The sequence below is a fragment of the Podarcis melisellensis genome (assembly GCF_964234715.1).
Source record: "Podarcis melisellensis genome assembly, chromosome: 7".
In the NCBI taxonomy this organism is placed as follows: Eukaryota; Metazoa; Chordata; class Lepidosauria; order Squamata; family Lacertidae; genus Podarcis; species Podarcis melisellensis.
Window position 1 is genome coordinate 31925845 of NC_138539.1, and position 25461 is coordinate 31951305.

Below are 25461 nucleotides of genomic sequence, written 5' to 3' on the forward strand. Positions count from 1 at the left end.
AAATGGGAGTATTTTAGCAGCAAGCAATTTGTTTGGGATCTTATGGTGAAGGTCAGATACGACATTAACAGCAGATCCAATGTGGGTTATAATTTAAAATGTAAAACATTCTGACAAATTAGGGCTTAATGACCTAAGCCAGTGGTTTTCAACCAGTGTGCCATGGCACCCTGGGGTGCCTTGAATGATGGTCAGGGATGCCGTGGGCAACATTGGCCTCTGTCCCTCTTTCCTTCCCTCCGAAGCCCTCTCATGCCTCGGCCTCCCAAAGGCTTGCAGTTGTTTATTGCAGCAGCCCTGGCTACAAGCTCCCCTGGCAAATGCTACCTCTTGGGCTGGTTGCCAGGAGCTGAGGCAGCCTCGGAGTAGGCAAGCAAGTGGGCAAGGGAGCCCAACCAGCCAATCTGCCAACCCTTGCTTTGGGAATGGACAGACAAGTCCCAGGCCCTTGTGGGGCAGTGTCAGGGGGCACCTCTCTTTGGGGTGGTGTGGGGCAGCTCAGAGACCAGGGGCGGCAGCAATGACTGTCCAGAGGACTCCCAAGGAGAGGCTGAGGGAACACTCCACAAGGGAGGGTATTCAAGAAAGGGTGAGGGACACTCAGCTCTACAGCAAGGGGTGACATAACTGGACTCCTGAGCCCCACAGGGGTGCCACAGAAAGAATGTAGTTGGTCAAGGGAGCCGTGGATTCAAAAAAGTTGAAAACTTTTGGACTTGATACCCCGCCTTTCACTCCCTTTAAGGAGTCTCAAAGCAGCTAACAATCTCCTTTCCCTTCCTCCCCCACAACAAACACTCTGTGAGGTGAGTAAGGCTGAGAGACTTCAGAGAAGTGTGACTAGCCCAAGGTGGTTTAGTGGTTTACTTAGAACACTAAATCATACTTCAATCACATCAACATTTACAGTCTAATTGGAAAAGCACTTAACTTGGAATTAATATTAAACTCTATAGGGTTTATGGGAATTAAGTATTGAGATTAAAAGGCAACAATCCTTAATTGTGCATTAAGTACAGTATATTAACAGTGCTTCCTATATATTTCCACTCAGAAGTAAGTCCCACTGCATTTAGAGCTTACTTGTAGCTAAGTGTTGGACAATTCTATTAACTGCAGTGGGGTCTTTGTGTAAGGTATTCTACAGAACATCAGGGAAGTAAAGTCTGTGGTAGGTAATGTAAGCTATACAAGCATTAGGCAAAAATAGGCATACTTGGAATGATTTATATACATACAAGATGTGGTCTACATAGTAAGAGCAATGGTGCAATGATGAATTGTTAATTCTAGAAAGAAAGAGAAAAGGCCAATGGACCAATTTTCTGAGGAATGAACTATCTTCCAATTCTGAGTTGGTGCTTTTTGTCCATAAAACAAAATATTTTGCATAAAATAAAATATGATAAAATATGATAAACCTTCTCATCCAAAACAGTATGATAAATATTGGAAGCCTTGTAGCAAGCTACTGTATGTTAATATGCAACTAAATCATACTCAGAGGAGACCCAATGAAATCAATGAACTATTCTAGCAGGTCTACTCTGAGAGTTATTTTGCTGGATATCAACCATAAGATTTCCCCCTCTGTTTGTTACATTGGTTGTTTCTTGATAGTTTTCAGTTAACTTAAAATAATTAGGCCTTGTCTTCTGAAGACATTTCTCATATTATTTTTGCCCTCCATACTCGAACTATTTAAGATGCACAATTGCCTGATTCAGTAACTGAGTGCCTCACACACTTCGTGCTTTCCTGATGTTGCAGGAAAAGCCTTTTTCTGAGTTTTCCTCCATCTGTTACATTTCAAAGTACAAGACACAAAAAACATTTCAAACAAACACATATCTAAAATTTAATCTTTAAGACAAGGCTTGAATCTTAGCCTGCTGTTCCATTCTCTCCACAGCATTCTTCAAGCATTCTTCATCTTTGAAGAAGTACACCCACAGTTTTCTTTCCATCTTTTGTAATTTATCATTCTCCAAAACCTTCTTCTTAGCCTTTATATCAGCAAGAAAATCCACAATAAGAAGATTCAGTTTATTCAACAGAAATTCCTGCTGGTGAAACTGCTCAGCCAGTTCCTAAATATGGGGACAAATACAAGAACAACAAGATCAGTTTATGTGTATTCTAAATACAAGTTGAAAATTTCAGCAGCTACTAGCCATACATTTTTGAAGTTTGCTCCTTTAAAAAGCCCAAATTTATGACCTAGATTAGGGATCTATGAATTTTGGCTCAACTGTCACCAAGCTGTTAGTTGTGGTTGCCATAAATCCTTTCCTCCTGAGCCCCTTAAGCTCATGTAGAGAACTCACAGGGGTCAGTTCTTGTAGGTTCCAATTAGTTTTCAAAGTCTGTGCAGGACTTGAGATGTTTTTGTCTTCTCGGAAGGCATCAACTCCTACAAAAAAATCAGCTTCTGGCTAGCTAGATGGTCAGAGCCCAAAGGCACATCCTGTGGCACCCATCAAAACATGGACAAGAGGGGAAAGCTTGATGATATGACAAGTTCCAGTGCTGGATGTAGTCAGAGAAAGGATCCTGGCATGGGTTGGAGCACAGACAGCACCTGTCTCCTGTGGTGGCTGAGTAGTTTGGAACTTAATAGAGGAGGTGGAAGGTGCTGGCCAGCTATCCTGCACTCCCTATTCCTACAGCCATGTGTCCAGTTCTAGCTTAGGGAGAGGGTATATAGCAGAGCTCGCTACCCTGAGCCTCAGCTGTTGGCAGTGAATATGGTCAAGCAGCAGAAAGGGCAGACCTGGGCTAGAGTGTTCATGCCAGTAATTATTCAGAACTTCAGGAGGATTCACTTCTGTCTACCTTGTTTGTGGAGGCCCATTGCAAACAGCATGCAGATTTCTTGGTGTTCAATATGAAAATGATAAAATGATAAGTATTATCAAGCACACTATACAACTACAATCAGAACTGATCCTAATCCAGTTACTCACCAGGTTACTAAGACAGACCCTTTCTCCTCCACAGTACATAGAATTGCGAAGTGAGCCTAGATCAGCATCCATCTTTGACAGAAGAATTTGTTCTTGGCTAGATACTGCTAATTGATCAACCACTGACATTTTGTCTAGATGTAATTTTTCAGCCATCTGCTCAAGGCCTTCATATGTTCTGAACAACTGCTTTGAATTACTTCCTTCCAGAAGTTGACACAGCCTTGAAAACAAGAAATAAGATTTGCTGATGTACAAGGAAGCTTCCAAAAGCAGCCTGAATACACAATAAAGGGGGGTCAATGCAATTATTTCAGTAAAACTCATTTATAGAAACTGATTGTTCATTTAAGTATGGCAGCACAATAGTAGCTTTTGCTTTCTCTCTGTAACTCTGTAAAAGAGTTGCAGAAAATAACAAAATTATGAGACCAGAGTTGGTCCAATTCTCTCATATAGAGCCCATTACACAGGAAATAATTGTTGCAAGTTTGGCTATACTAGAGTTGCACACATTCTTAATTCATAAGTTATCCCAACCCCAAAATAAGTTAAATCCAATGATTTAAATAGGCTTCTGCATGATGATTCTGTATAGGTTCAGTTAGCATGACTTCCTAATTTGATAATCAGCTTAAATACAAGTATCCAGGCCTAAAACCTCAATTTGGTTCATAAATGCTTAAGCTTGGGAGAAGGCATGCCTCCATACATCCAAGGCCGGGAACATTTATGTGTAGAAAGAATTAAGATCATCAGCAAAGGCTAACCCAATACATTCCGATCACTATGCTGGCTCAGAGTGGTTATCTTTTTGAAAAACCCACTGATTTCAATGGAACTTACTTCCACATTTAGGATTAGTTTTCCACAATAGACTTCAATTAATACATTCATAATTCTATCAATAATCAACTGCTTACCTCTGTGCAGTAGTATCTTTTGAATCAATAGTGTTTCTGGGTGTTTTATGATGGGATATTGATGGCTCTGACATTGTTTCTAGTACCTGCACCAAAGAATTACTGCTCTGTTTCAGATCTTGTACTATATTTTCTAGGAGACGGCTATTATCCCTAAGTTTTCTCAACTCAATTTCATAAGCCAACTGAAGAAGTTCAAAGGATGCCTTCTGTTTCATCAACTGATTACAAATTTGATCTTGTCTTGATATGTAGTAGTCCTGTCGAGCAATCTGTAAATCAAAGTCACCCCTCACCACAGGCATATTCAATAGCTCTGCATCTTCCTTTACTAGCAAAGGTAGAGTTTCATTGTTTATTTGAGCCAAGTGCTTTTTGAGTTTTGAAATGTCGCTGTTCAGGCTAGAAATTCTGGTTTCAACATTTTCTTTTCCAGGAGTCTGCAAACAAACAAACAAACAGATCCTGTAAACTTCTACTGTCTCCTTTCTGTCACTAACAAGTTCCAAATTCAGATACTGAGCTTCTTTAATAAAGGAAGAACAAATTTTAATAAATTAAAGATTCAAAATGTTACTTTAGGAATTAGATATACAAACAGAATAGTTCTCTAGAAAATAATACTAATAAGGTCCAATACCTCAATAATTTTATAACCATCAACAATAAACCTGGAATGCCATTTTAGTTACAGTCTCATTAATTAAAAACTGATGAAATATATATATTATGTATATGTGTGTGTGTGTGTGTATAAATAATTTAAGTTGCTTTTTAAAAAAATAGCCTGGTGGTTAAAATCGAAATAGAATTTTAAAAAACTTAAAACCGATTCAACTTCACATTGACAGGCTAGAGTCCAATTGTCATGGCACTCACACACCAACCTCTGCTCATACAACAACTCCTTTCTTTCCAGGGAACAGGAGCAATGGCTTTGTTGGCTACACCCCATACTCTTTATACAGTATCTGTACAGCGACACAAAGACTGGTTGTGAAATAATAATCATCTTCAATACATACCTTCTTTAAAGAACAAATATTATCCTCCGCCCACTGGAGACCCGATTTCATGCTTAGATTCTTAGCTTCTTGCTGAATCAGCTGATGCCGAGCACAAACATAAGCCATCTTCAACCTGGTTAGCTCTTGCCTATCCTCACATACATCATTGCTCTCATCAGAAGTAAAAGAATTCCTTATATTTACAAGCTGGAAATTTTCTTCATTAGAACTTTCAACCAACTCAGATATACCTTGGAAAAATTGTTTTTTTGTATACAAAGTAAGGGCTGCTGTGCTTTGCTCTTCTTGACACAAGTATTTATCTAAGGCAAGCTGGGCTAAAAGGACAGGAGCAGGGTCCAATTCTTGTTGTCTGGATGCAACAGCAAAGAAAGAGGTCAACTTTCCAATTTTTTGAGTAAGAGACTGCAGCTCGTTGTTTATCTTTGTATTCATGGCATTGAGAATTCCCTGCGCCTCTTTCATGGTTTTAGGTTTTTCCTCTCCTGTGTCTTTCAGCTTCAGGCACAGAAGGTTATTGGCTGAGGCCACTGTTTGAAGCTTGTTCCGACGACGGCTTTTTAGGTGTTTCCTTTTTTGAAGGGTTTGAAGCTCATCCTCTAATATTTTAAGGTTTTCCTCTTTGTCTTCATCACAACTGTTGGTTTTAAGTTCAAGAGACTTACATGTCTTCAGAGCTTCATCTAGAGCATCCTCTTCTAATAGTGGGTTTGCTGATTTAAGGAGCAGATTAAATGACTGCAGCTCTTCTTCAGATAAGGTATGACTCTCATTCAGTGTTGTACAAAACCATTCTAGAAATGACTTATCTTCCAGTGTTTCAAACAGCCAGTCAAAGTCTTCTCCATTAAGAGAATCTGCCTTTGGATAGCCAATCCTCTTTAGAGTTTCAACAAACTTGGGACCGCAGTCCATGATTTCAAGATCAGTCTTCAACCTTGGATATTTGTAGAGGCTTGTCAGTAGGCTTCAAAAATATCTGTAGCAAACGAAAGTATAGAGTGATAAACAGAAAATATACTTTTAAGTAAAGTTCTGCCAAAAAAAAAGACAAACAGAACATACAAAAAAATACAGTAAACTATACATGTTTTTCACTTGCTAGATAGAATATATATAATTTTGCATGTTGATTACAAACTAGCCAACCCATAGTTGCCTGTCAACACTATGCAGAAAAATACTGTAGTAATTGCTTAATGATAATCTCAACTGTCTTGTAGGGCTGGCAGTAAAAAAATAATGCTTTGCTGCATTAGCTTCCAGGCTAAGACCGCAAGAAGGCCCAGTTGAGTCCACTGCCACCACACAATGGCAGCAGTCTGCACAATATTCAGCAGATCCTGCATGCTCGGCCCCTCCCTGCCCCAAATCACCCTGCTTTGGGGGATTCTGCTGGTTACCGCTGGTAGGAATGCTGCCAGAGAAATGTTGATGGAATGCTGTCCATCTCCTGTTTGGGTGGATGCACTGGGACATTCCTCACTCAGAGGTAAATCCAGCAGAGTAGAAGAACTTCCTACTAAGGAAGTCCCGGGGGGTAGCCGTATTAGACTTTTTCCTTTTCACCAACATATTTAATTGTGGCTGAAGTTTTGTGTGTCAGACACCACCAGATCAAGTGTGGCATTGCCTAGTCAGCTCCTGGTGGCCTCAGAGGATTAACTTTTTCCGGATGTCAAATTCTCCAGGTGGTTGACTTCCGTTTCAACAAAGGCAGAATACTTACCAGTTACATGTGTTTGACAGCACACCCCATCACATTCAATGGCAGATCTCGATTAGCACCACATCCATGCACGTTTACTCCCAATGAAGTACAGTAAGCCCACAACTTACACTCTTTTAACTTGTACGTATTCAGCTTTACACACTTGGCTAAAAAATAAATGGAAAGGGAGCAGGCGTCCAGCAAAAAAATAAAAGAGAGAGAGAGAGAGACGCTGGCAATCCCACCCGCCATTGAACCCAATGTGTTGTGACAGTACAAGATGTTGGCTTTAGGTGTGAACCCCAGAACATAGCCCCCACATTAGTGGTGGGCTTACTGCATGCAAAAGGAATGCAGCTCTGGACATGCTACTGCCACAACAACAGTGCAGGCCTAGGCATGCACACCTACTCAGAAGGAAGCCCCACTTTGCTCAACGGGGCTAACTCCAAAGTAAGTGTGCAGTGGTTTGCAGCCTAGCAACGCAACCCTGTGCATGACTGTAAATCTCTCAGGCTCCAAGGGGACTTGGCCTCTCAAGTGCATCTAGGATTGCACCTTTAACGATGCAACTCTGTGCATTTCCTCTCAACAGTAACCCACCACTGGGTTCAATGGCAGCTTATGCGTGCACGGAACTGCAGCCTAAATCTGTCTAGTCTTTACGGGGCGGCGAGGCTCGTTTCCCTGTTGGATTGCATCCAACTAAGTTACACTCGGAGCAGATCCACTGAAATCAATGAAGCCAAGTTATCATGGATCAATGGATCTACTCTGCATTGAACTGCCCTTTGTTTTTTGTTTTGCGCAAAAGAACCAAGACAGCTGGTGGCTCCTTCGCCCGCCAGCCCAACCCCCTCTGCTCGACTTACTTCCGAGTAAAGCTTGCAGAAGATCGGCCTCCCGATAAAGGGATTCCAGCTGCCGCGACGGTTTAGCGGGCGCCACTGGAGGAGGATTCAAACCTCCGCCTTCTCGCGGCGGCTGACATACTTCAAAATCTCGCGAGAGCAGCTCAGCCCTTCCGGGTGGCGAAAGCGCGCGTCACTCAGCCTGCCGCTTCTGCCGTTCCGGAGACAGGGAGTTCCTGTATCGGTCTTTTACCTCCCGTGGGATTTGACTGATGGTTGGGCCTCTTCGGCGCGGCGAATTGCCGCCACTCCGATGTGTACGCATGCGCGGCTGGCAATTTCTAGTGAAGCAGCCTCTTGCGAACTACGTTTCCCAGCATGCCACGGACACGCAGACGCGACGCGGCTGGGGTTTTCCCGGGCCACTATTATACGAATTACGTAGACTGAAGGATGAGGAGCGCATGCCTGTTTCTGCAATAGCATAGCATTAAAATCCCGTGACATGGGTATACTGGGCTCATCAATGTAAAACTGAAGCCGCCCCCTTGTCATTTGCATAGATAGAAAGAACTTGCGCAACTAAGGAAATCCCACAAGAGAAATTACCGGGAACTGTGGCCCCGTGATCCCAAGGATGCAAATATCGAGTTTTCCCCCAATAAAGCGATGGGATTTGTTTATATTGTGTATGCTTTATTTATAAACTTAAAGCGCTATAGCGACGCTCCCATTCCCTGGAAATGGGATGTTCCTTTTACTTGTCTGGCATTTCTCTTTCCCACCTGCAGCGCAAAAGTAAATAAAAATTTTAAAAATGCCTAGATCAGCTTTCATAAAGGTAGCCGTGTTAGCCTGTGGCTTCTGGAACCTGAAACTACAGATACAAACGTTGGACTGCAACTCTCATCATTCCTGATCATTGAGAGTTCAGCAACATGTGGAGGGCTACAGATTGTTGTGATTGTTGTTGTTTAGTCGTGTCCGACTCTTCGTGACCCCAGATCACCCTGCCTCAAAGACTTAAAACCAATCTTTTTACGGTGCCTCTTTTGTTATTGTCGAATCAGAGGGGAACTACAGGGGGCGCTACTTCAGCCTTTCTCTCCCCTCCATCTCTCTATGGTTTTCCGTGCGCGTCCACTTCGGAGACCGGAAACCGGTGTCTGTGACCGAAAGGAAGTGGTTTGGGGCGGAGAGGGGGGGCGGTTGTCCCGGCTGGAACCGTGAGGGGCCTAAGAAGCTACTCGGCGAATATCTTTCGGGCGCTGGCAGGGCAGAGGTGAGCGGGGACGGGGGAGCGCCAGCGGGTGGGGCCGACCGGCAAACCCCTTCCTTCCCTTTCCGCGTGTTGGGACTGCAGTCGGGGACCCTTTTCCTCCCGTCCTGTTGACTTTGGGAAGAGGCCGGGTGAAAAGCAGATCCCGTTGCGACCGAGGCGCCGCTGAGCCTGAGGGAACCGAACGCGTTCGCCGGGCGGCGCTTTTCTATCCTCTCTCAACTGCCCTGCTGCGCAGAGCTGCGCCGTCCTCGCCTCACTTCGTCCTCTCCCTTTTCTCCAACCCGACTCGCCCCCCGAAAACTCTTCCGTTTGCCTCAGACTCTTCCCCCGCCACCGCCGCCCCATATACGAAACAGACGGCCCACTTCTGTCGAAAGAGCCCGGGGGCCACCTCAGTCCCACCGCCTTGAGGAGGAACCCAAAGCTACATCCACATCACAGTCTCCATGCGGCCTGCGCTTTTTTCATTCCACATGACCTCGCGTCTGGATTTTCCTCTCACTGTCGCGCTTCTTTTTCCTCATCAGTTAAAACCCGAGTGTACCCAGATTTCAGTGTTGCTTGGCTTCTAACCCTTCTTTTCCTAAAACCTCCGGGTAGGGGGATCTTCACGTCCCAAGTCTCGGAAAGCAGTCTTTCAATGTATAGTTTAGGCATGGAGTGAGTGACCTGAAATCAGCTTTTATTTATGCAGTGAACCCCCCTGTTTTTTAGCCTCGGTTCCCAAGTGGCTCTTGCTGGTATTTTAAAACAGCTTATGCCACAAAACAACCTGAATTAAAATACAGAACTTGAGTTATTTCCACCCCGCCTAGCAAAACAAAGCAGTTTTTTCTTGTTGCTTTAAAAATCGGTTAATGGAGGGACCAGGTGAATAGGCGGAGAAACAGAGTTTCTTGACCAATGTGTAACCACTAGAAAGGACCGGTGTCTGATATCCATCTTTATTGTTCAAGGTGGGGATATCAAGAGCCAGGCGCATGGCCTAGTAAATGAGAGGAGCTCACTTCATGACTTTAACTGTTCTGGTTCAAAGCTCCTCTAATGTAGCACCTGCTGCATGTATTCTAAAGGTCACAATATAAGTAGATCTTAATAATTTTCTTTCAGAAATTCCAGAACTTCCTCTTTTCATATGATTAATCTTAATGGTGTTTGTGTATTAGTGGGCATAATTTTCATTGCATTGCCATAAAAATAATGAATCACACAATTAGCCATATTCCAGTTCATTGTTTGTGGGTGAATTAATCGGCAAATCAAAACAAAACTTCTTTCAGATGCGCTTGAGAATACATTGAGTTAAAATTATTATTTTTTGTACCAGGTAGCGGGGACAGCTTTTACAGGAGACATACATATAGGAGCAGTCCTATACACAATAAACTGATGAATGGTAAACTCAGCTTAAATTAAACCTGCATAAATTACACCAGATCCAATATTCATTCAGAAACGGCTACTGCTGGCTGAGCTGGCCTAAGCCTGACAGAGGGAGAATAAGCCTTTAAAATATTGCTTGAGGTAAAGTTCCCATTTTGCTAGCTTAACTTACAATGGGTTGTCAGGTCACATGAATAACCCCAAATCCCCCCTCTCTGGTCCTACCCCCACCACACCCCTGGAATACCCCATTCTCAGGGCTTATGCTATTTTAAGATCTGCAAGGGAAGCTCAGTTGCTGGGTTTCAGCTGGGAAGTGGAGATATGCCAGTGTAGCTCTGAATGACCCAAGGATGGGGGAGTTAAGGTGGCATAGCCTTACTGTCCTAGCAACCTCCAGGGTCAGTCGGAGATCTGCCTGATCATAATGCCACTCATCATTGCAGATCTTGCTATGGGGTAGGATTGTTCCCATAATAATAGTAAGTCACCCAAATATTATTTTCAGTTACAAATTTAATGAAATTCCAGTTCTTATTTAGTTTGTTTCTAAATTTCATTTCAGTTGATATTCATTATAGCATGTAGACAGAATATTAATCAGTCTGCTTGTATGCTGATTATTCAAAGAGACCTTCATATGCTTCCCTGCCCCATGATAAATTCAGCAGAGCTACTCTTAGAAAATCTGCTGCATAAGTGTTAAATAGCTGTTGGTATCCAGCAACCTTTTGAATACAATATAAAGCTTGTACCAGCAGATCTGCTTGCAGTGCATTTGTTGGGTGTGGAATTGGTAGACTGAATACAAGAATGTTAGCAGATACACAGTGTGGGAAAGTAGCAGATAACAGATTCTTATATCTGGAAAACTATGCAAAAAGCTTGGTGGATGTTATGCTACTTACAACATACAGATGGTTTATATTATAAAGGTCAAAACTCCTCTTTCTGTTGTCTTTTATCACTGTCAACAAAATTAAAGAAGGCATTGTCATATCTTTGATGCTCTTCCATAAAATAGTTGGCAGAACAATTAAATATCTTTTTAGAAATGTGGTAATGGGACCTTTTATAGAGCTGTGATAAATCATGGAACACACCTAATCCTTTATAAAGTAGACAGGAAACAAAAGGGGCTTCTCATAAGTTTTTGGAATGACATGATATAGCAACCATTAATTACATCATCCATGAAAACTTGCAGGCTTGTGCTGGTTGTAAATAACCTTCCCTCTTCTGCTCTGTTATTTCCTCCCCAGCACTTGCATAAGTTGTCAGATATTATTCCTTTGCAATAATGGAAAGTTTTTTTTTTTTTTTTCAAAACATGGGTGTAACCAAGTATGGTGTTGATCACTGATGGAAGTGAAATCTGCAGTAGCCATTATGTTAGCTAAGAACTCCATTGAGACTGGGAAGAGACATTATAGGAGTGGCATGACTAGGCAGGAAAGTGGCCAAGACCCAAAGTCTCATTAATGTAGAAGGGTAGGTCATTCAGTTTTAAGTGTTTTTCTGATGGTAGTGTGTTCTCCCTTTGGCTGATTTGTGATATGAGATGGTAGTGAAACAGCTTTGTGTGTTTGTGTTGCATTTTTCTTCCCTGCACCCCAATGCTGGGGGATCATCTATAATTTTTTTCGGGGGGGAGGGGAAGTTCCACTGTGTGAGCCAAAGTCCACCTGTGCAACAGTGAATTTTGTTGTTTTGATTAACTTGTATTCTTAAATAGTGAAGGAAGCGACTATAAAGGTGATTCCAGTCCCTATCTGTGCCCATTATGATTGTCCCTTCTTTCATTGTTTCTTCCCTTGCACCCTGAAAGAGTGCTTACCGGCTCATAGGAAGTATAACTTGTCTCAATGAAATAATGTTTATTGCTACTTCTCAGCAAAAATAAACCCCAAAGCACCTAAATAATATAATTTAATAAACCATTCAAAATGAAAACACATTTTACTGTTTGTGTGTGTGTGTGTTTGTTTGTTTGTTTGTTTGTTTGTTTGTTTGTTTGTTATAGTACTAAATTTGTATTATGAAAAAGTCCATCTGTCTATAGAAGCTAGGTAGAATGAAAGGCATCCACCTACCTACAAAAGCAAAGGATAAATCAGTCCTGTTGGACAATAGAAAACTTTTAATTACATATCATATGTGTGGAAGTTTTCAGTGTTTAATATTGTATTTTGTTTTTACTGTTGTATTTTGTTTTTAATATTTTTGCTGGGAGCCTCCCAGAGTGACTGGGGCAACCCAATCAGATGGGTAGTATATACATATACATGCACACACATTATTATTATTATTATTATTATTATTATTATTATTATTATTATTATTGGAACTGGATCTCCCCAATGAACTTAAGGGAGTGGTTATTTCTGGGAGGGCCAGTGCCTTGAAAATTGACCTTGAGACTATATTGAGGACCAATATTTTGAGTTGAGCCTGGCAACTTGTATCCAGTGAAGACCCTTATATGCTCTCTTGGCTTTCCGTGGCCAACATCTGGGTAGCCTTATTCCGGGCCACTGGAAATTTCCTAACTCTTTTCAAGCAAAGTTCCACATAAATCATATCACAGTAATCTAGTCCTGAAGTTAAAAAGGTATCTATGAATAATTCAAATAACTTACCTCTTTTGGGGTGAGAATCTGGTTCAAGAAGGACCTGAGGAAAAAGTAGTTCCAATAAGCCAAAAAAATTACTTTGGTAGAAAGCCATTGTTAGGCATGTATTCAGACAGTGCCCCAAAGTTAACCTATCTAATTGGATCTGAGATTTGAATTGGAGTCTTGTGGCCAAAAAACACCCAGATGAGATTATGAGGTTATTCCTGGAAATTGTCATGGGATTGGTTAGTCAATAAGAAGTTTTGGGTGACCTTGATCTCATACTGGTTGGTACTGATTAATGAAAACACTGGTCTACATGTGATGTGGTAATGTGGCACAGTAAACATAGCCGAGTCATGTTTTTATTTAACTTTAATATCAGCTATAGAAAGGACTGCCGTTTATGACCTTTTACATTGCCACCAATCCACGTATTTTGCTTTTAGCAATGAACTTAAATGTATATGTACTTTTCTGTTTGTTTTCAGATATTATTGCAAAGGCTCTAGGAGCAAAGAACCAACCATCTGATAAGAAGAGATGGGTAAGTGTACTGTGAAAAATATCTTTGGCAACAACCTTTGCTTTGTAAGCATATCATAAATGCCTAGTTTTATTTTCTCCATGTTTTGGTAAAATGTTTAATGACATCTTGAAAGCAACAATACAGGATAGCTCAGTTGGTAGATGAGACTGTTAATCTCAGTGTTGTGGGTTCAAGACCCACATTGAGCAAGGAGATTCCTGCATTGCAGGAGGTTGGACTAGATAACCCTTGTGGTCCCTTCAAACTCTACAATTCTGTAATTACTTGTGGTTCTTTTGTACATAACTCTTTTTTCTGGAATACCTCTTAGCACAGATCAGACCGAGATCTGCTTAGTGTTTGCAAAGTGGCTGCCTTATGTCCCTACAAACCAAACCCAGGAAGTTCTACAGTATACTTGATAACTGGCTAGAATGAATGGGGCATATGGGGGCAAGGGAAGAAACAGAACAAGGCTGCAATCCTATAATCCCTTGGAATAAATGGCATTGCACTCATTAGGACTTAATTATAAGTAGACCTGCCCTGCATTGTGCTGTAAAGCTTATTTCTACTTGTTTAATGCATGAAATTGTATATGTATTTAATGTCTAGCTTCTATCAAGGAAGAGTTCCAAATGACATGTACTATACCAAAGAACAAAAGCCATTTGGTTGAAATAATGCACCAGCCACCTGCAACTGCTTTCTGTTAGTTTCTATCAACAATGCTGAGATGAAGGAAATATTTCTCTTGTTTCTAGGTGAAGTTGCAAATCTTGCATTTTCATATTGAGTTAACAGAGTTTAAACATCAATGAGAAAACACTTCAGTAGTTTCAAGGATTTCAGATTAGTAGATCAGCACCCATCCAATGTGAAAAGGTGCTGAGCAACTAAGGAGATAAAAGCTAGAAGAAGAGCCCTGCTGGATCAGAAGAAAGACATAGTTAGTCTAGCATCCTGCTTCCCACAGTGACCAGCCAGATGTCTGTGGCAGTGGTAGGTAGCCTCTGGCCAGCCACTTCCTTGTCTAGCCAACTAGGCCTGTTCCAGCAGATCCCACTCACTTCCTGGTCATCCCATGCCATTTTATGGAGCTTGAACATAAGGCCTTAAATTGCAGGCAGAGCTGTCTCTTTTGTCCAATCTCAGTGCTAAGATTGGAGATAAGCCCTCTGCCTGCTCTTTCAGAGTAAAAGGCAGCATTTCCATTAACCCCAGCACCAAAGTGGGGGTGGAGAAAAATACTCCCTTCTACTTTTATCTCTGAGCTTAGCACCATGGTGCTTCGTGCCAAGATCAGGTGATTAAACCCCTCTGCCAACTCTTTAGAAATCTTCCAGCGCTGGAGTGAAGAAGCCTGGAAATGTTGAAAATGTATTTATGTGTGCCTGCATGTCTGGTGTATGAATGTGTTTGTCTGCATGTATGTATGTGTGGGAGAGAAAGGAAGAGTGCTGTGTACATGCATGACTGTTGCATATGTGTTTCTGATAATGAAAGAATAGAAGTACATGCATTTTTCTTTTGGGTGTTTATTTTTTTCCACATTGCCAACTCAGACCCCAACAGTGTAATATGAAGTTAGGATTTTTTGCCCCAAAGTCTACCACTTTACACCTAGTTGCATTGAATCACATTGACCTGGAAAAGGCTATAGCTTAGCGGCACTGCACTTTCTTTGCATGCAGAAGGTATTAGATTCAATCCCTGGTATCTCCTGGTAGGACTGGAAAAGCCTGTTGTCTGAAATCATAGAGAGCTGCTGCCAGTATGTGTCGATACTGAGCTAGATGCACCAATGGTCTTGCTTGGTATATTGTAGCTTCCTATATTTCTTCCATCCACTTCACTGATCACTGCTAACTCCAGGTCATTCATGAACAAGTTAAGTATCCCAACATAGATCCTTGCAGACATGTCTTGCATCCCTTCATTGTGAGAACTGTCTGTGAATTCCAACTCATTGCTTCCTGTTTTTTAACCAGGTGCTGATTTCACAAGAAGATCTTTCCTCTTATCTCACTACTACTAAGTTTGCTCAGGAGTCTTTGGTCAAAAAGTTATTGGAGCACTTTGACTGTGTTAGTGTTTCTAGTGTTCTTGCATTTCTTAATTTACTGTTCTTAATTTAACATATAATTAAACATTAAAATGAAATTTAATATTTTCTCATTTATTTATTCCTACGCTTTCTAACATACATTAATTGTAGAATAATAATTGTGTATTATAGATGGAGAAGAGAAGACATATGGGGGCTGTGAAGGCCCTGATGCTATGTATGTGAAATTGATATCCTCGGATGGCCATGAGTTCATAGTTAAAAGAGAGCATGCACTCACATCGGGAACAATAAAAGCTATGTTGAGTGGTCCAGGTAGGTTCAATAAAGCGTAGCTTACCCCAAAAAGGCATGCATTTGGATTTCATTGTGGTTTTCTGTTGCTTGTGATGTGGGCACTAGAATAAACCAATTTTTCAGCTTCTTAATTAAAGAAGCTCACTTTTCTTCTTAGTATTTCTATGCCTGTCAAAGGTAATGTGGCCAACAACTTCATGTACATGAAACAATAAACATATTTTGTTATCTAAGCCTTTATCTATACTGACCACTTGAAACACCCTTGTACACCACTGTGCTTGAGTACCAAAGGCTAGTATCTTTTTTCTTTTTCTTTTCTTCCCAATTCATAAAGAAGAGTGTATTTTATTTCAGACTTAAAACAAAACTATTACGGCATTCCAAACAGTGTTCCTCTTTACTTTCTTATTCTTATGTTCCTCTCTCTATCTCTGCTACCACCCCACACTCAAGGACCAAGTGCCCTAACTGTCTCTCTATTACCAACTGCCTTTCCCAACCAGCCAACCCACTCAAACCAACCAACTACCCACCCACAACTCCCAACAAACTAACTCCCAGAACTCCTTTAATTGTTTATGTATGTATATAGATAGATATAAAAAAACCCCCAAACCACATACAAAACTGTTTGATCAGGAGTGTAACTTTAAGAAGCTAACCCTCCTGAATCGAAACTTCTTAAGGGGGGAGGTATGTGACGTTACCATATATGAGAGAGTGCTGGAGGGGAAATAGTTAAATAGGTTGCACCGACAGGACCCAGGGGTGGTGGAGTCAGTGAGTCTATAAAGGCTAATATCTTTTTTCAGCTAAGATTTGAGTTTGTTTTCCTTATATAATTCCTCTTTGCTTCTTTAAGTGGGTGATAAACCCAAGAGGTCTATAATAGTTGATTTGATCAATGACATATTTTGTAGAAAGAACAATAGACTCTGAATAATTCATTCGTTCTTGTTATTATGAATAACAATTATTTATATAACAATGTACATGGTACTTTGCAGAGAATGAGAGGCATGAACTTTCTAGATATCAGTGAAAAGGGAAATGACAGGAAATCTCAACTTTTCATTAAAAAAATAGACATAGTTGCTAACAATAAAATCCAGTTCATAATAATAGATAAGCTGCATCCCAAAAAAACATTGCCTCCCAAATTAGGCTTAATTACAATTGTATATGGGGACTAGTAAATTGTGCCAAAGTCTTCACAGAGAAAGTAAAGGAAGTATGAAGAAAACATGAGAGATGTTTTGGGAAACTGTTCCAGACATAAGATAAGGTGAAATCATTTGATGGAATATGTCACAGGCAAGGATGTGTTGAGATACAACACTAGAGACATACATATTAAAACCATACTTATTGTCAAATTTTAGAATTATTTTTAAAGTACTTATATGATGGCTTCCTTAAATTAACTGGCATATATGGATATATTATGTCACCTTTTAAATTTGGTCTGGACTTCTAATATAAAGTTCTAAGAGGAAAAGCCAAAATAGATTAACATTTGCAATGCTCAATCCATGTCTTTTTCTATAAGCCCTGTAGTTTGAGAAAACTGTTGGTCCACATGCCAAACTTGACCTGCCAGGGGTTCAAATTTGCTCTGTGAGGGTGTTTTCCCCAAACTGGTTTAGCTTAGCATTTTATCCAAACCCAGGCTTGTGGTTTGTCGCTTTTCAGAACAAACCTTGGCTACAGCTCATGGTTTGTTTGTTTGTTGTTTGAATGTAATGCTAAGCCAAACCATTGCTTAGCTCCGGATGCTGTGGGGAGGAGTGAAGCAGCCAAAATTTATCCACCAAGTACCCTCATTCTCTCATTCTTGCTTAGCATTATGTCATCATCATTTTATTTGTATGCCACTTTTCCATAGATAAAACCATGCTCAAGGTGGTTTACAACATAAAAAGATTTACATAATCACAAACATAACAAAACTAGTTATAAATACAAAACTAGTCATAAATAAATAAAAAACATCAAAAAGTACAGAACCAAACTGAAGCAGGGTCACTGATGTGGAAATTAAATATCAATTCTCAAAATGGAATAAGTAGAATCCATGACAGCCAACCTTCTCCTTAACCAACTTACTGCTTTCTTTTGGCGTAGTCCTCTGATAATTTTTAGATTGTATGTAAACAATGGCCGGGCTCCAAAGAACTAATTTAAGTGTACTTAAGGGTTCTCATTCACCTGAAGTGTGTGACTACGGTAGTTCATTTTTCTTTGAACAGCATTTATTTGTCATGTAGAAAACTCCTGTTAGAACTCCCCTGAGTTTTCAGAAGCTACTTTTTCTGTGACATGTTCATGTATGTGGGGTGGAGTTGGGTAAGAGGTTACCATTCAAGAAAAAAGAAGTCCAGAATCCATTTGAGTGCCCCAAACTAACTGTCATTCTTTGTACTAGTGCTGAAAAGGGCACTGCCTGGTTAACTTGTTTTTACAGCTTCTGTTGTGTTCAAGATTTCACTCTGATCAGCCCACTAGTACCTTCTCACGTGAAAACTGTCATAAGAGCTGGTTTTGTAGGATAAATATTGTTAAAATATTCTTCTGAAGAAAATATTCATAAAATAAAAATATTGTTTCTTTAGCTGGTCAAAAATGAAGTAATTTTAAAGCATAAAGGAGATACAGCATTCTTAAAATGCTCAGGTTCAACTGGTCAAGAACTCTACCAAATCATACACAACGTTTTGTTGAAATGTTTACTTGCAGAAAGATCTGTGTGCTCATTTGTCTTTTTTATGTACACAGGACAATTTGCCGAAAATGAAACAAATGAAGTGAATTTCAGAGAGATTCCTTCCCACGTCCTATCCAAAGTATGCATGTATTTCACCTATAAGGTTCGCTACACTAACAGCTCTACAGAGATCCCTGAATTTCCAATTGCACCTGAAATTGCACTGGAACTGCTGATGGCCGCAAACTTCTTAGATTGTTAAAGTAAATTATAATAAAAATGTAAACCTTTTTTTCTCCCAATATTTAATGCACGTATTTCAGTTAGTAACTTTTTCATATGGCATGTTCTGTATGTTTGGTTAAGAAGTGTAATGGTCACTGCAGAGGCTATTGCTCACAGTGATTTTGCATAGGAATCATTCGTGATCTGATTTTGTTTTGCTGCTTACATAAGTAACGGACTTCTTACCAACTGACAAATAAACATGCTAATTTAGTGGACGACTTTGCCTTATCCTTTTTGTGATGACAGAACTCGATTTTTCATGCTCTTAACCCACTGAAATTAGAGAAGTGCTTTCTGAGAGCAGATCCCAGCTAAGGCTCCAATTCTATATCAACTTAGAGTATGCCCCATTGAGTACAATTGGACTTATTTCTGACCAGGTTGCATTGCAGATTTTTTTTTTTTTAGGTTTCTTTTTTGCTTTGTCTCTTATGTTATCTCAATTTTCACAGTGTTCCGATTAAATTGATTGCTCTCTGATGATAGTTCTTGCAATCATTATACAGTGGTACTTCTGGTTATGAACTTAATTTGTTCCGGAGGTCCGTTCTTAACCTGAGGTACCGCTTTAGCTAATGAGGCCTCCTGCTGCCACCTCACAACCGGCGCACAATTTCTGTTCTTATCCTGAAGTAAAGTTCTTAACCTGAGGTACTGCTTCCGGGTTAGCAGAGTATGTAACCCAAAGTGTTTGTAACCCGAGGTACCGCTATATAGTTATGCTTGTAGCATGGGTTAATTGTGATGTTCTTGTGTTTTCATTTTCCTTGATTTTTTTCTTCTAATGTTGGTAATAATACCTATTACATTCATATAGTAGTCTGTTGTGGCTTTTTTCACTGTTGTAAGTCGTGTTTACTCCCAGTATGTTTTTAAATGCACTTGCTGATGCTGTAAAATGATGATTTACTACTGCAATGTCAAATGGGAAAAATGGGAAACTCTAATTCCATAACAGAAATTGTATTTCTTAATTAATTCGACTTCGGGTTCAACTAGATCCTCGGCAGTTACTTCTTAGTAATTGTGGTTAATAATTAACCACAGCATTGGACAGCATAAATGCAAGTTTGTCTTAAATAGCAAGTTATATCCTCCTCTCTAGAAAAATGTTAGGTCAGTCGGTTGATAGATGGAGCAAGTTCTCTTCGTCAGACAGTGCCTTTGTTCTGAAATACTGATACTTTCCAAAATATATATTTATTTCAAAAGATAATATATTGGTTAAACACAGTAGTCTCTAAGTGGTTATAGGAAACTCAATACAGTAGAATTAAAAATATGTTAAAAACATAAAATCAGAATTCAGTTAAAAAGCCTGCTGGAACTTCAGTCACTGCTGGAGGTTCAACAGGGAGGGGGCCTGTCTGACCTCAACTTAAAGTGAGTTCTACAAAAATGGCTCCAAAATGCTGAACGCATGTGTCAGGGTTTCTGGGAGAGAGGAGGAGATGACAGAGGAGACGGAGAGCGAGTGGGAGGAGGGGCAGAAGGATGAGGAAGAAGATGACGGAATTCTAAGGGAATCCACGAGTCTGAGCAGCGAGTCAGAGGATTCTCAAAAGGGGGTTACCTTAATCAAGCAAAAGGGAGGAGAAGGGAGAAGCGGAGAGGAGCCCAGTGGAAGACAGACGCAGCAAGAGGCGTCTCAGCTGGAACGGAGTAAAGGGGGTGGAGTCGTCAGCCTCTCGGAGGGAGCAGGATTAGGAGAGAACAGAGAAAGGGGGTTGGAGCAAGGTGTTCAGCCGGAAAGGGTGGAGAGCAGAACAAAGGGTGGTGTAGCGGTCGAAAGAAAGGTCAGGAGCAACGTACGCGCGCCAAGTTCAAACGTAGAGGCGCGCGGAAGTGGAGAGAGCTCAGGGGAGGAGCCCGGCCCCAAAGCCAGAAGGAGGGGGGAAGAGGCGGCAGAGGATTCAGCCTCAGGCGAGTCACGGAGAGAGGGAACCCAGGGGGGCAGGAAGACCCTGCGGAAAAGAAAGGAGAGGAAGAGGTGGTCTAGAGCCAGGCTATTAAGTTGGTGTGGAAGAGGGGAGGAGTCAGAGGGGACTTCAGCGGTCTAACGTGACAGACGTACGGCCACAATGCTGAACTGTATGAGAAGCAGAAATCTTCAATAAACTTTTCCTGTAAATAAACTGCAACGGAGTGAGGTCTCTTGTGAGCTGGGACCCATCCTGGGTGGCCGTGACAGTAAGTCCCCTCTCTGAAAGCAAAAAATTTTTTTTTGCGAAGCTCACGAACGGGAGCAGCCATGAGCGCTGAGGAGCAGCTGGTTGCACTGCGGGATCAGGTTACCGCTCTCACATCGGCAGTCATTGCTTCGCAGAAGAAGAATGACGACTTGGAGAAGACGTGCCAGGATTTGCAGGCAAGGTGGGAACACGCGGACAGGGCGGGGGCCCCAGGATCCAGAGCGGAGGGCATTGCGCTTGGACGGCGGGGGGGTGCCCTGGTTCCGCATTTTAATGGCAACTTGCAAGACTATCCCAATTTCAGAGCGGACGTCGTGTATGCACTGCATTTACTCCGTCACGATTTTAAAGATGAGGAGGAGAAAGTGGGGTTCATTGTTTCGCACCTGCATGGGGAGGCCAGGGCTTGGCTACGCAATCTGTGGCGCGAAGATGGACCGGCCCGTCGCAATTCAACTGCGTTCATCAAAGCGATGGATTCTTGTTTTCAATCCTCTGTGGATGTGGACATTGCGCGCCGTCAAATGCACGGGCTGAGGCAGGGGAAAGCGACTGTGCGCCAATACCACTCTAAATTTTTTGCATTGCTCACCGCCTTAGATTGGCCAAAGGACAGTAAACCGGTCAGAGATCTTTTTTGGGAGGGATTGAGCCCCCCCATCAAGGATGAGATCGCTAGGGGGGACAGACCCCAAACCCTAGAAGACGTGGTGCAACGGGCTTTAGCTATTGGAATTCGACATGAGGGACGTCCGTGGCACGAGGAGGACGGGCCCCAAGCGCGTGCGCAAGCGAGGACTCTCCCTTTTGTGCACAGGGATTTCAGCCGTGCGCACCCCTCGCCAATGGGGAAGGACAGCGAGGAGCCAATGGAGATTGGTGGTGCTAGGGCTCAGAAGCCATCCCAGAGCCCTGTCCCTGGTGCAGCCAAAGCGAAGCCTCCTAGAGGAACCAGGAAGTGTTACATCTGTGACAGTGCGCACCATATGGCGAAAGAGTGCCCCCAGAGGCTCCAGAAGCACACTGCGGCACTGGCAACTGTGACAGCAGAGGTGCAACCAGGGGAGCGACTTCAGGGAAACGACAGTGCCTGGCTGGAAGCAGAGCTCCTGGGGCTCAGCCAGGCGGATCTGTAGACAAGCCCCCAGCATCGCCGCAGAGCGTGGACCCTTTGCCTCCCAAACCGGCAGTTCTGCTCACAGCAACACTCCAGCTGCCTGATGGGAGACTCCTCGAGGTTCCAATAACGATCGATTCGGGAAGCAACGCCGACTTCGTGGGACTGCAGTTCGTTAAGCAGCACAACATGGCGCTCCTGCCTGCAACGACGCCTCTGAACGTGGTCACGGTAGACGGCAGGAAGTTGCTGGGGGGGCAAGTGGTGCAGCAAACCCCTCCCATGCTGATGCAGATTGGCAACCATCGAGAACTTATTAGTTTCAATGTCACCCACTTATCGGACACGCCCATCGTGTTAGGCATGAGTTGGCTGGAGAGGCACAGTCCCGCGGTTGCGTGGTATCAGCGGCAGATCACCTTTTGTTCATCGTATTGTGCTCAGCATTGCTTTCAGACCGATCAGGGAGGAGAAGCCGAGCAGCAGTTGCATCTGGGTATGGTGCAAACAGTGCCTCACAAGTACCAGGACTTCTTGGAGGTTTTCTGTGAGAAGGAAGCTGACAAGTTGCCGCCTCACAGACCTTACGACTGCGCGATTGATTTAGTGCCAGGGGCGCAACTGCCTGCTGCCAAGCTGTACTCCATGTCGGAGGACGAAATGCAAGAGCTTCGGGAGTTCATAGACCATAACCTCAAGCGCGGTTTCATCCAGGAATCTAAAGCAGCGGGAGGCAGCCCTGTTTTCTTTGTGAAGAAGAAAGACACGCCCCAAAAAAGGCTTATAGTGGATTACAGGTTCATAAACAGCTTGACTAAGCCCAAAGCTTTCCCCATGCCCAAGATTGACGACCTTTTAGCGACCGTCAGGAGGGGCAAGATTTTCACCAAGCTGGACCTACGTGGAGCTTACAATCTCATCCGCATCCGGAAAGGAGATGAGTGGAAGACCGCCATGTTCACCCCTCTGGGCACATACGAATACAGAGTCATGCCTTTCGGCCTCCAAAATGGCAGCCACGTTTTTCAAGCATTTATGCACCACGTGCTAGCAGGTCTCCTCTACAAAAAGTGTGTCTGCTTTCTCGACGATATCCTGATTTTCTCGGAATCGCCGGAAGATCACGATAAGGACGTGAGGGAGGTCCTGCAGAGGCTGAAGGAACACAGGCTGTACGCCAAGTTGGAAAAATGCCAGTTTGATGTCAGAGAGGTTGATTTCCTTGGCTACAAGTTGTCCGACGAGGGACTGGCCATGGACAGGGCTAAGGTTCAAGCGCTGTTGGACTGGAAAAGCCCTCGAAATCGGAAAGAGGTCCAGAGGTTCATCGGCTTTGCCAATTTTTACCGCAAGTTTATTAAAGGCTTTGCGAACGCGACGGCGGCTATCACTGACACCCTCAGTTCCAAGAAGAAGAAGTTCGTCTGGACCGAACAAGCGGAGCGGTCCTTCCGGACGCTTAAGGGTCTTTTCGCCTCCGAAGAGCAGCTGCTCCACGTGAATCCCGGCAGACCCATGCGGGTAGAGACCGATGCGTCAGACAGAGCGGTTGGGGCCGTTCTTTTGCAAGAGGATTCACAAGGCAACTGGAGACCGGGTGCGTTCTACTCCCGGAAGCTCAGCAAGACGGAGCGCAATTATACCATATGGGACAGGGAGTTGTTGGCCATTCATGCAGCTTTCAAAGCGTGGCGACACTTCTTGATAGGAGCCAAGCACACGGTGCAGGTCCGCACGGATCACAAGAACTTAGAGTATTGGCGGACGGCTAAGTTGCAGACCCAGCGACACATGCGCTGGGCGGAGTTCTTCGCGGACTTCGACTTCAAAATAGAATACATCCCAGGAGACTCCAATGTTATTGCAGACGCGCTATCCCGAAAGCCGCAATACTTGGAGGAAGCAGCTCCAATCGCAGCAAAGCACATTTTCGCACCGCAGGCGTGGACGTGCGCTACCATCGCAGTCGACCTGGACGCGGTGCGACGCGCGTTGCAAAGGGATCAGTTTGCACAGTCTAAGATGGAGGAACTACGCGGAGGGTCGCGAGACAACGATGAGTTTCAATTGCAAGATGGACTTTTGACTCGTAAGGGTGCCCTTTACGTGCCCACCGACGAGCTTCGAGCCAAGGTTCTGCAACAATTGCATGACGCCCCTAGTGCAGGCCATTTCGGCAAAGAGAAGACGATGGAGTTGGTGGCTAGAGACTTTTGGTGGCCCCAGATGAGAGGAGAGGTGGCGGACTACGTCGCCAGGTGTGATATCTGCCAGAGGTCCAAACCAGTGCACCAGAAGCAGGCGGGATTGCTAGAACCGCTGGAGACACCGCAGCAACCGTGGGAGAGGGTAGCGTTGGACTTTGTTACAGACCTGCCCAGCTCCAGAGGTAAGACGGCGGTGTTAGTGGTGGTGGACTTGTTCACCAAGATGGCGCACTTCATCCCTTGTGCCAAGGTGGCGACGGCAGAACAGACCGCAAAGCTCTTCATCGATCACGTCTTCAGAGTGCATGGACTTCCGCAGTCCGTCTTGTCCGACAGGGGGCGCCAGTTTGTTTCCACTTTCTGGCGAAAGCTTCTGGGCATCTTGCACGTCAAAATCAACCTGACATCGGCGAGGCATCCACAAACCAACGGTCAAGCGGAGAGGGTCAACGCGATCATGCAGCAGTACCTGCGGTGCTACGCCAACCAGCGACCTGCGGCGTGGGTGGACTATCTGCCGATGGCTGAATTCGCCTACAACAACACGAAACACGCATCCACCGGGGTGACGCCTTTCTTCGCGAACAATGGCCGTCATCCCAGGACCTTCCCGAGATTTGCGGCACCAGGAGGGGGGGGGCCTCAAGATGCCGACCAGTTTGCAGCGGAGTTGCAAGAGGTGCACGAGGAGCTGCGGAGACATTTGGAGCTGGCAAAACAGGCGTATAAGGTGCAGGCCGATAAGCACAGGAGGGCGGGAGAGGACATCCAGGTTGGGGACTGGGTGTGGTTAGCAGCCCACGCGATGCCGGCCAGGTCATTGGCCAAGAAGAAGTTAGGACACAGGCAGCTAGGGCCATATCAAGTTGAGGCTAAGATCAATCCGGTGGCTTTTCGTCTAGCCCTTCCGGAGGGTTCCAGGGTGCACCCGGTCTTTCATAGGTCGGTGCTCACTCCCTACAAAACCCCACACAGGTTTCAAGAGTCAGGAGCACCCCCAGAGCCACGTAGGAGGGCGCCTGAGAGGGGGGAATCGCCAAGACCAGAACCTCTTAACGAGGTCACAGAGATACTGGACTCGAGATGGGGGGAGGAGGGAGTTGAATATTTTCTCGCCAGGGAAGGCACTCCGGCCTCTGCCAATAGCTGGGTGCCGGGTTACGCGTTGGACGAACCCCTGTTGAAGGAGGAGTTCCATGCACTTTTTCCGCACAAGCCCATGCCCGAGGAGTATTTTGATGATTGGCTTTTCACGCCCACTTTGTCGGACAGCACGTTCGAGGGTTTCTCCTCGCCC

The 25461-nt window shown here is 43.6% G+C and overlaps 2 protein-coding genes across 4 annotated transcripts; one reads left to right on the forward strand and one right to left on the reverse strand.

The window, feature by feature from the left end:
• Positions 1-1833: 1833 nt before the first annotated feature.
• HAUS3 (HAUS augmin like complex subunit 3) lies at positions 1834-13172 on the reverse strand. 3 transcript variants are annotated; one of them, XM_081919762.1, is made up of 5 exons: positions 12784-13172; positions 4915-5896; positions 3890-4329; positions 2967-3189; positions 1834-2090 (listed from the first exon to the last, which is right to left on the reverse strand). In XM_081919762.1, exons 2-5 carry the CDS (start codon positions 5830-5832, stop codon positions 1866-1868), a joined length of 1806 nt encoding a protein of 601 aa, XP_081775888.1. In that variant the 5' UTR covers positions 5833-5896; positions 12784-13172; the 3' UTR covers positions 1834-1865. The 3 variants fall into 3 exon arrangements, with proteins under 3 accessions (XP_081775888.1, XP_081775886.1, XP_081775887.1); XM_081919760.1 differs by lacking the exon at positions 12784-13172 and adding an exon at positions 7501-8139; XM_081919761.1 differs by lacking the exon at positions 12784-13172 and adding an exon at positions 6647-6782.
• On the forward strand, positions 8603-18863 carry ELOC (elongin C). The gene is made up of 4 exons (XM_081919918.1): positions 8603-8761; positions 13251-13306; positions 15528-15671; positions 18432-18863. The coding sequence occupies exons 2-4, from the start codon at positions 13303-13305 to the stop codon at positions 18620-18622; spliced, it is 339 nt and encodes a 112-aa protein (XP_081776044.1). The 5' UTR covers positions 8603-8761; positions 13251-13302; the 3' UTR covers positions 18623-18863.
• Positions 18864-25461: the final 6598 nt, after the last annotated feature.